Below are 12,254 nucleotides of genomic sequence, written 5' to 3'. Positions count from 1 at the left end.
AACATTTGCCTTGTTAACACTTTGAGGCCACATTTGTGACCCAATATTTATGAAACTTGGTCGGAATGTTTGCCTTGATGATCTCTAGGTCCGGTTCGAATCTGGGTCATGTGCAATCAAAAACTAGGTCACCCAGTCAAATCCCAGTGCCTAGCTCAAAAAGTATTTGATATAGATTGATGAAACCTTGAATGAGTCTTTATCATGATATGAATTTGCGCACCTCCTATTTTTCATCTGGATCCGCCACCCATTTCTACAGTTATGGCCCTGAAATAGTCAAAAGCACACATTATCACCTTGTGATGCACCTAGCTCAAAAAGTATTTCAATTTATCATATAAATTGATTAAACCTTGCATGAGTCTTTATCATGATATGAACTTGCGCACCTTTTAGTTTTTGTCTGCCTCCGCCCCCTATTTTCAGAGTTATGGTCCCTGAAATAGTAAAAAATGCACATTTTCACCTTGTGACACACCTGTTTGATATAAATTGATGAAAACTTGCATGAGTCTTTATCATAATATAAACTTGCGCACCTCTTACTTTTTTTTATGCCCCCAAAGGGAGGCATATTAGTTTTTAACTGTCCATCCATTCGTTCGTTCATTCGTTAGTTTGTTAGTTCGTCACAACGTTAACTTTTTGCATGAAGGCACTTTACTCACGAACCACTGCACCCAGGACCTTCAAACTTCACGTGCTGATAGTACTTATTGAGTACACCATCCTTACTGACTTTGGGGTCACCAGGTCAAAGGTCAAGGTCACAGGGGCCAACGTTAACTTTTTGCCTGAAGGCTCTTTACTCGCGAACAACTTCACCCAGGACCTTCAAACTTCACATGCTGATAGTACTTATTGAATACACCACCCCTACTGACTTTGGGGTCACCAGATCAAAGGTAAAGGTAACAGGGGCCAACGTTAACTTTTTGCATGAAGGCACTTTACTCGCGAAGCACTGCACCCAGGACCTTCAAACATCACATGCTGATAGTACTTATTGAGTACACCACCACTACTGACTTTTGGGTCACCAGGTCAAAGGTCAAGGTCACAGGGGCCAACATTACCTTTTTGCATGAAGGCACTTTACTCGCGAACCACTGCACCCAGGACCTTCAAACTTCACATGCTGATAGTACTTACTGTGTACACCACCCTTACTGACATTGGAGTCACCAGGTCAAAGGTCACGGTCACGGGCCAACGTTAACTTTTTGCATGAAGGCACTTTACTCGCGAACCACTTCACCCAGGACCTTCAAACTTCACATGCTGATAGTAATTATTGAGTACACCACCCCTACTGACTTCGGGGTCACCAGGTCAAAGGTCAAGGTGCTGCGGGGGCATTTGTCACCATTAGTGACAGCTCTTGTTTTTTTTTTGGCTGGCTCCACCCCCTATTTTTAAAGTTATGGCCCCTGAAATAGTCAAAAATGCACACATGCTTGGCGCAAAAAGTATTTGATGTAAATTCATGAAACCTTGCATGAGTCTTTATCATGATGTGACCTTGCACACTTGGCATTCTTCTTGAGAAACTTAGCACTTATTACAGAGTTATGGCCCTTTCAAATAGCCAGAATTGTGGATTTTTGTTTGTGATGCTCATAGCTCAAAAAGTATATGGCCTAGAATAATGAATCATTTTTATGCCCCCACTTTGTGGGGGCATATAGATTTGCCCTTGTCTGTCCGTCCGTCCTTCCGTCTGTCCGAGCTCACATTTGCATACTTAGGTGGCTATAGGAACAATAGGTAACTGTACTTTTTCTTTGATGTCATTCATTCCGTAAGGCTTTTATGTGGCTATTTTTCTCTTACGTGGCTAAAAGAACAATAGAGAGAACAAAAGAGTAGCCACATAAGTATCCATATGTAGGAACCTCCGTCCGTCCGTCCGTCCTTCCGAAAATGTTGTGTCGCGCCTAGCTCCAAAAGTATTTGACGTAGAGTCACAAAACTTTAAAGGAATGTTGGTCAGCATGTGTAGTTGTGCACCTGGGGTTTTGCGTCCAGATTCATTCAGTTGTGTATGAATTATGGGCCCTGACTTTGTAAAAATTGGTCATTTTAGTGTTGTGTCGCGCCTAGCTACAAAAGTATTTGACGTAGAGTCCCAAAACTTTACAGGAATGTTGGTCAGCATGTGCATCTGGGGTTTCGCGTTCGGATTCATTCAGTCGTGTAGGAGTTATGGCCCCTGACTTAGTTAAAAATTGGTCATTTTAATGTTGTGTCGCACATAGTTCCGAAAGTATTTGACCTATAGTCACCAAAGTTTACAGGAATGTTGATCAGCATGTGCAGTTGTGCACCTGGGGTTTTGCTTCCGGATTCATTCAGTCGTGTAGGAGTTATGGCCCCTGACTTAGTTAAAAATTGGTCATTTTAATGTTGTGTCGAGCATAGCTCCAAAATTAGTTGACCTAGAGTCACCAAAGTTTACAGGAATGTTGGTCAGCATGTGCAGTTGTGCACCTGGGGTTTTGTGCCCGGATTCATTCAGTCGTGTAGGAATTATGGCCCCTGACCTAGGAAAAAATTTGTGTCCTTTGTCATATAGTGGGGGCATCTGTGTCCCATGGACACATTTCTAGTTATAAAATGTTTGTTGAGGCTATACCCCGTAAGACTGCAAACATTTGAACGATTGCCCTTTATTTATGACAAATGTACCAGTGGGGCCACACCCTGTGTCCTACAGACACATTCTAGTTAATTTTTATTTCCAAATTTCTTTACCTCGTACCTAAGTTTTAAATAGAAATCTATGAGCATGGTTTTGTAATACAAAACTGTCATTGAATTATAGCAGTTCGTTAACTATTAATGAAGCTGAATGGTGAAATTAAGGCAAAAATGGCTTTATCTAAAAATAGTTATTGTAATTTGAATGGTGAAATAAAGGCAAAAATGGCATTATCTAAAAACAGTTTTTAGTATGTTGAATATTGAAATTAAGGCAAAAATGGTTTTATCCCAGAATAGTTAATACAAGTTGAAATCTGGCTTTATCCAAAATAAATATTTTAAAGGCGTATGCTAGAATTTCACCTTTTTTTCCCAATAACAGATTTTGTTCATATTTCATATATTGTTAGTTCATTCTATAAGTAACTTAAAAATAAAAAGAAATATGGGGGTCACCGACTTCGTTTTCATTTTATTTCAGATTATAATGCATGACCATGGTACAAGTGTATGTTGAAATCTAGAGCGTGTCTGCCATAACATATAAGATCAAGGAATCAAATAAATGATTCATGAAGTATAACTGCAAGTCAAATCTCATAAGACATGATTATTTCCCTTCAAAACAAAAAGAAATTTTCATGAAATTCAAGAAATAGTTGCATGACACTTGTGTGTTGTTGTTGTTTTCTAAGTCAAAAAAGCATCATAATTATGAAACATTGTATATTTTCTTTAGCAGTTAATATTTCCAAATCTACATAAAGGAATTTGATTAAACTTGCAAGAATAGCAGAATATAATGTTTACTTTTGAAATATAAAAAGAAAAAGGGTGGTCACCGAATTAGATTTTTCATATTTTCATTTTGAATTATTGCCCCTTTATGATACTGGTTTGTGGTCTTCATGCAGAGAAATAAAAAAAACATTATAAATCCAAAGTAGTCATAAATACTGGTCAGACTCTAAACGATTACCAATAAATATTCATAAAGAAACGTCAAATGGGTCAAATGTAACTCATAACTTTAAATAAAGACTAAAATCTTTGGAAATATGTGAAAAAGTGCGAGGAGATATCTACCTCGACACCGGTTTCAGCAGATGACACTGAAACGACAGAAACAAAAACACAAAACTTACGTTCACAAATATCAGCGAGACAATTGTATGCTTTAATGTCAACAAAAATTCTTTATCAGACCTGTTATCTTTATAAATACATTCATATGTACATGTACCAGAAAACGTTCCCAACAAACTTCATCGGAGGTGTCCTTACATAAATACGCACAATAAGCTCGGACGTGACGGGACTGTGACAGTCAAACGTTATTTCGCTGTCCCAAAACATACATCCTTTTATTTGGATTTGTTTTGATCACGCATTAGAAATAAACACAGCGATTGTCCGAATATCCAAAACCATGCAACTTTACCGGAAACGGTGAGCCATGCGATTTCTTCCTCGTGAAAATTTTATCTTGCATACGTTTTGATTGCGGATTTCCTTACAGAAATACTCAGAATAAGCATGGAAGTAACGGGACAGTGATAGTCAAAAGTTATCATGCCGTCCTGAAACGTATATACTATCATTTCGACTAGTTTTGCCCAAGCGTTGAAAATAAACTTTACCGGAAACGGTGTCGTAATCGGTGCGTCATGCGATTTCTGCCTCGTGAAAATTTTATCTAGCATACGCCTTTAAGTTGAATTGTAAAATTAAGGCAAAAATGGATTAATATCAAAACAGTTATTTCAAGTTGAATCATGAAATTAAGGCAAAATTGCTTTATCTCAAAATAGTTATTTCAAGTTGAATCATGAAATTAAGGCAAAATTGCTTTATCTCAAAACAGTTATTTCAAGTTGAATCATGAAATTAAGGCAAAATTGCTTTATCTCAAAACAGTTATTTCAAGTTGAATCATGAAATTAAGGCAAAATTGCTTTATCTCAAAATAGTTATTGTAAGTTGGATGGTGAAATTATGGCAAAAATGGCTTTAGTTATTGTTAGTATGTTTATCATGTCATGTTTTATATCTAACTGTTTTAGTGGCAGTGAAGATGCAAGAGGGTACCTATGGGATCGACATTACCAATCACTTTTAGCATCGTACGAGCATGAGCAAGGTGTGGTCAATGCTGTTGGTTTCTGCTCAAGTAATCAGGAGTACCTTGTCACTGTCAGTGATGATAAAACAATAAAAATATGGCGGTCCAAAGCAGAAATGAAACGTCTTGAAATAAACACTGATGTGGGAAATGATGCAGAAAGAACCTGATAAAATTTTATGAATTCATTATTCATGTAAATCAGATTTATAAGAGATATCTTGATTGCATAATATAGTCTTAGGCATACTGTGTATACTGTATTAAAAAATGACATGCATTGTATGTAATGGTATTTAACTTACATTAAGTGGTCACCTGCCTGTAGTGTTCAGCTTCAGTCAGTCCTGTTGGTGACAACAATACCAGGTAGAAATATTTTGCTGCATTGGATATATCACATTTATGTTAATGATCAGTATTATTTTTTTTGAATATTTTACTTTTAGCTAATAATGTGAAATGAAAAAAAGTTGCATGTAAAAAAGTAATAGATGAATTATAGGTGCAGTACACTACATGACAGACAAAGAAAAGAAGTTTTAATAATCAAGATTGTTCATCTTAATTGTTGAGATCCATACCTATATTGCTATAAGTATGTTATCTTCATTCCTAGTAAAGACAGCTTTGTGTAGTTTTCCTCTTGAAAACAATGATACACACCGATCTCAACAGTATTTGTTTAAACATGTATCTCTGCTAAAAACTTATTATGTGCATATTTTCTATTGATTTGTGGTTTAAGTTAACTTCAGAGATGTTCCATGTTAATCAAACAATCATCATTGAGAGGTTAAGGATGACTGTGATGTATTAACTTTGCTGAACAGTACATTGTCACTTGGGACTAGGTTTCCAGAAATTTTGAAAACTCAATCGGTCCGAAACGAAATCACGACATCGGTGCTACCCCACCCACCATTATTACCACATACACTATATTTGTAAAACATGATGTAAAGAAATTAGTATGTCATGCATTAGAAATGATTTTCCAGTCACCACGAGTTACCATACAATGAAAACAGTCATACGGTGTGTATATAATCGTTACTGTGTTTAAATTTAGATGTTTTTTCGGAGAAAATACTTGCAAGGATAAAATTGCCTAGGCATTTTTTACTTGGCACCGTGTAACTAACTAGTCTAAAAGCCAATGCACATGACTTTGGTACTGCATACACGGCAGGTACTTTGTGTTTCCTCATTATTTGACGGATCTTTTAAAAGTACAATGTGACAAAGTGATTTACTGGAAACATAGTCTCTGCCAAACATCTTCAGTATTTTTAGAGTATTCTGCCACGGACCAAATGTGTATGTTATGTGAATGCTGAGATCGAATTTCCCATGTGTATGGTCATGTGGGTCTGCCATCCTAATCATGGTATCGATCAATCTACGCGGATATTTCATTTCACTGGCATTGTACTTCAATAAGCAGCTACGTTTTATAAAGTTATATGTTCTCTTCTGATGTAAACAAAAATCATACTGAAACGTTTTTTAGGACCAATTTGATAAACTGGCCGGTCCGCCACTCCAGTTTTCTTTATCATTCGGGTTTGCCAGTCCCATTTTTTTGTACAGACGGGCTGCAAAGATGATTTTCTGTACTTGTTTCAACTGGACTGCCAAATGAATCATGTAATTTTTACAGATCAAGTAATTACAGAAATTATTTGTATTGGTTTCCTGTGTGATGTCTCATTAAATGCAATGACCATTTGTTTCTTTTTACCCATCTTCAAACATAGCCTTTTGAAATAAAACAATCCATCGGCTAATGATCTATATAAAAGAAGTGGGTCCCTGTCAAAAGCATTTGGATCCAATCAGAAGCATTTGGAAACCAGTCAAAAATAGTCGGCTGCCTGCAAACATTAAAGGATGTGCCGTGTGAGCACTGTTATGTCACATGCTAGTAACGAACCAATTACCAAGGTGACAATCAGACCGTTTGACACATATATTGATTATCTGAGGGTGCGATAAACATTGGCAGGTGATCGTGTATTGAGATTTCAGACCGAAATTTATACTTTTTCTCCATTTTTATCAGACTGATTTTTGTTTTTTCACTTCACGAATCGGTCTGAAAGTAAAAAATCGGTCCAAAACCAACAGACTGGCAAAAATCTTGACAATGTGTGCATTTATGAGAATTTTGAGGATAATGTAACAAGCGCAATAACTTTTAGATGAACAGAGTGATATGTGTTTCTGGGACAATATGTAGTATGAAAACAATAGAACCACTGTCTAATCCATGCATGATTGTAAGAGATAACTTGCAGGCCTGAACTCTTGGTTTTGCTTATCTCTGTGATTCTAGCAGGTACAAAAGTTTTGATTCCATACATCATGTCAATGACCTGTGAAACCAAACCTTTTGGTACTGTATAGTGCCATATAACCTGGAAGGTGTTTGTTTGCCTTAAGGTAGTTCAGTATGTTCAGATCAAATTATTTTCTACAATCATGGTAGAATTTAATTAAACCCTGATTTTTCAAAACTTCTGAATATACTTAAAAAATTCGGCAAATAAAAAGATAAGGTCATGACTGCTCGAGTTTTTGCTAGACTGATTTGAAAAATTTTGACCTCACACAAGTTTTCATAATGGGAGTTGATGGGAAAATCACAATTTTGCTAACGTTTTCGCAAATTGAATTTTCTCTACAATGTACACTTTAATGAAACTTCTAACATTCATAATTCGAACATGTAGCCGATGATTTTGTGAAATAAAATATATAGGTCCTTTGGCTTGTTTTTGAGATATTTGCCCATGATTAAAGAGATCTGTGCATTTCAAGCTGATTTTAAGACATTTTTTTTGAATAACTTAATGTCATATCATATTATTTACTTTAGAAAGATAGTTACATTGCCATTGAAACAAATTTACTCACCAGTTGCCATTAAGTATGTCTCCCCCCATATTGTTTTTGCCCTGTACGTCCATCCATCCATCCATCCATCCGTCCATCAACACTTCATTTCCGATCAATAACTGGAGAACCATTTGATCTGGAACGTTCAAACTTCATAGGGTGATAGGGCTTATGGAGTAGATGATGATTTTGGGGTCATTCCATCAAAGGTCAAGGTCACATGGGCCTGAACATGGAAAACCGTTTCTGATCAATAACTTGAGAATCACTTGACCCAGAATATTTAAACTTCATAGGCTGATTGGACATGCAGAGTAGATAACCCCTATTGATTTTGGAATCATTACATCAGAGGTCAAGGTCAAAGGGATCTGAACATGGAAAACCGTTTCTGATCAATAACTTGACAACCACTTGACCCAGAATGTTGAAACTTCATAGGATGACTGGACATGGAGAGTAGATGACCCCTATATATTTTGGGGTCACTCAAAGGTCAAGGTCACAGGGGCAAGAACATGAAAAACCGTTTCCGATCAATAACTTCAGAACCACTTGACCCAGAATGTTGAAACTTAATTGGATGATTGGATATGCCGAGTAGATGATTCCTATTGCATTTCAGTCACTAAGCCAACCATCAGTGTCTTTTTGATTTTTGCTCCAGCCCCCTATCGACTTCTTGCCTAGCATTACTATGCATTTGTACAAAAGCATCTTCTAGTACATAAATGAGTTTCATTTCCCTACGCCAAATCCAGGTTTCTATGTTTTTCAGATAAGTGACGTTACGCCGTTACTTCTGGTTTATCAAACGTGCAGAACTACAGTGAAACCCAAATGAGCAAATTTGGAGAATGGTGATATTAAATATGAACATGTACAAATATATCATTTACTGTGATAGAATCTTTCAAATATGAAGGAATAAACATAATTATGTTAGTGCCTGTAGTTGACTTAATATATCAAGTACTTTTCAAGGCAACTATACTTTATTCACCTATTAAATTACTGGTAATGCCACCCTTTAGTGTGGTATGCATGTACAGATTACTTAGAGAATGAATATTGGAAAAGAAAATACAAGTTTCTAGTATATCTTATTGTTATGTTATTCTATAATTTTCCAGTTTAATATTTCTTGATTTATGTATATTCTGTTCCCTCTCTCTTTCATGTTTTATCCTGTGTAAAAGGCTTGAAATTTAATATAACTTTGTGTAATAGTTGCTTGAGATAAAGATATTTGCCTGTTTTGAATACTTCTAGACATTGCTTCAAGAGGTCACAAAAGGGACTACCAAATATCTGGCCATTTAATAGAATGGTCTCGTGTATCAGAAATAAAAGTAATATCTTGAATTATTGAAACAGATATACATGCACATCAAAGTTTGAAACTGTGATAAACATTATACAAGATATGTTATCCCCCGCCGATGAAATCGGGAGTGGGGTATTGAAATGATGGTCAGTCTGTGTGTCCGTCCGTCCACAGCCATTTTTCCGTAACTAGCAGGTAGAATTTCATGAAACTTGAAATAAAAATGAACCAACATACTGCGATGATGCCCGTCAAGTTTTTTATTTATTAGTCAATTTCCCTTAGAGTTATTGCCCTTGATTTAATGAAAAATGTCCGTCCGCAGCCATTTCTCAGTAACTAGCAGGTAGAATTTCATAAAACTTGAACTAAAGATGCACCAACATACTGCGATGATGCCCGTCAATTTTTTTTTTGATTGGTCAATTTCCCTTAGAGTTATTGCCCTTGATTTAATGAAAAATCAACGTCTACAGCCATTTCTCAGTAACAAGTTGGTAGAATTTTATGAAACTTGAAATAAATACGAACCAGCATACTTCGATGATGCCTGTCATTTTTTTTTTTTAATTGGTCAATTTTCCTTAGAATTATTGCCCTTTGATTGTTTAAAAATCTATAGATTTGTACATAACAAACCAACCAGAATTTCATTAAACTTCTTTCAGTCTTTTCCATGAACATTTATTATAAACATGTGAAGTTGTGTACCCACACATGGTCACCATCTTGCCTTGGTCACACCTCCCCCCCCCCCCCCCCCCCCAAAAAAAAATTCTTTTTATTAATTTTTTTTTTCAAACCATCAATGAATATTTATCAACATGCAAAGTTGTACTGTTCCTCCACCTCACTCCTCCACCCTGCTGAGTCATGCCCACCACCCCAATCATGCATCACCCCCCAACACCCCATTTTTTTTTTTTTTTTTTTTTCATCCTTAACTTTTTGCTGGATATATTTTTTTGCCATTCCTCACCGCAAACCCTTTCGGCGGGGGATACCAATTCATCGAATTTGCTTGTTTTAAAATGGTAAACACTGACTGTGGCATAAATACAGACTTTGGCATAAACATTGACTTCAGTATGAACCCTGACTGTGGCATAAACACTGACTGCAGCATGAACACTGACTGTGGCATGAACACTGATTATGGCATGAACACTGCAGCCTGAACTATGACTTCAGCATAAACATGGACTGTTGCATAAACACTGACTGCAGCATGAACACTGCCTGTGGCATAAACACTGACTGTTGCATAAACACTGACTGCAGCATGAACACAGACTGTGGCATAAACACTGACTGCAGCATGAACACTGACTGTGGCATAAACAAACACTGACTGCAGCATGAACACAGACTATGGCATAAACATTGACTGTGGCATGAACACTGACTGTGGCATAAACACTGACTGCAGCATAAACACTGACAGCGGCATAAACAAACACTGACTGCGGCATGAACACTGACTGGCATAGTACTGGCTATGGCATAAACACTGACTGTGGCATAAACACTGACTATGTTGTTTGTTATCCCCAGCCAAAGGTGGAGGGATATAAGTTTTGCGTTGTCTCTTCATCTTTCGTCCATCTGTGGCATGAACACTGACTGTAGCATAAACACTGACTGTGGCATAAACACTGACTTGCAGCGCAAACACTGACTGGAGCATAACCACAGACTGTGGCATAAACATTGACTGCAGTATGAACCCTGACTGTGGCATAAACACTGACTGCAGATGAACACTGACAGTGGCATGAACACTGATTGTGGCATAAACACTGCAAGTCTGGACACGGACTGTTGCATAAACACTGACTGCAGCATGAACACTGACTGTGACATAAACACTGACTGCGGCATAAACACTGCCTGTGGCATAAAAACTATGGCATAAACACTGACTGTGACATAAACACCACTGACTGTTGCATAAACAATGACTGCAGCATGAACACTGACTATGGCATAAACACTGCCTGTGGCATAAAAACTATGGCATAAACACTGACTGTGACATAAACACCACTGACGGTTGCATAAACACTGACTGCAGCATGAACACTGACTGTGGCATAATAACTGACTATGGTATAAACACTGACTGTGGCATAAACACTGACTGCAGCATGAACACTGACTATGGTATAAACATTGACTGTGGCATAAACACTGACTGTGGCATAATAACTGACTATGGTATAAACACTGACTGTGGCATGAACACTGACTTCAGCATGAACACTGACTATGGCATAAACACTGACTGTGGCATGAACACTGACTGCGGCATAACCAAACACTGACTGCAGCATGAACACAGACTATGGCATAAACACTGACTGTGGCATAAACACAGACTGCAGCATGAACAATGACTGCAGCATGAACACTGACTGTAGCATAAACACTGACTGCGGCATGAACACTGACTGGCATAGTACTGGCTATGGCATAAACACTGACTGTGGCATAAACACTGACTATGTTGTTTGTTATCCCCAGCCAAAGGCGGAGGGATATAGGTTTTGCGTTGTCTATTCGTCTTTCGTCCATCGCAAACACTGACTGCAGCATAACCACAGACTGTGGCATAAACATTGACTTCAGTATGAACCCCGACTGTGGCATAAACACTGACAGCAGATGAACACTGACTGTGGCATGAACACTGATTGTGGCAAAAACACTGCAGCCTGGACACTGACTTCAGCATAAACACGGACTGTTGCATAAACACTGACTGCAGCATGAACACTGACTGTGACATAAACACTGACTGCGGCATAAACACTGCCTGTGGCATAAACACTATGGCATAAACACTGACTGTTGCATAAACAGTGACTGCAGCATGAACACAGACTATGGCATAAACACTGACTGTGGCATAAACACTGACTGCAGCATGAACACAGACTATGGCATAAACACTGACTGTGGCATGAACACTGCAGCAAAAACACTGACTGCAGCATGAACACAGACTATGGCATAAACACTGACTGTGGCATGAACACTGACTGCAGCATAAACACTGACTGCAGCATGAACACTGACTATAGGATAAGCACTGACTGTGGCATGAACACTGACTGCAGCATAAACACTGACTGCAGCATGAACACTGACTATAGGATAAGCACTGACTGTGGCATGGACACTGACTGCAGCATGAAC

At 37.8% G+C, this 12,254-nt stretch overlaps 1 protein-coding gene across 2 annotated transcripts in view; it reads left to right on the top strand.

The window, feature by feature from the left end:
* The window catches only part of LOC123566554 (F-box/WD repeat-containing protein 5-like), a 62,476-nt gene extending 53,646 nt beyond the window's left edge, over positions 1–8,830 (top strand). Inside the window, exons 8-9 of one of the 2 annotated variants that reach the window (XM_045360766.2) lie at positions 4,770–4,846; positions 8,508–8,830. In XM_045360766.2, the coding sequence (XP_045216701.2) occupies positions 4,770–4,846; positions 8,508–8,515 (85 nt within the window). In that variant the 3' untranslated portion in view covers positions 8,516–8,830. Of the gene's footprint in view, positions 1–4,769 lie in introns of both variants that reach the window. The other variant, XM_045360765.2, reaches the window with a different exon arrangement.
* Positions 8,831–12,254: the final 3,424 nt, after the last annotated feature.

Source organism: Mercenaria mercenaria, chromosome 8 (assembly GCF_021730395.1).
Source record: "Mercenaria mercenaria strain notata chromosome 8, MADL_Memer_1, whole genome shotgun sequence".
Classification (NCBI taxonomy): domain Eukaryota; kingdom Metazoa; phylum Mollusca; class Bivalvia; order Venerida; family Veneridae; genus Mercenaria; species Mercenaria mercenaria.
This window is presented reverse-complemented; position numbering and strand designations above follow the sequence as displayed.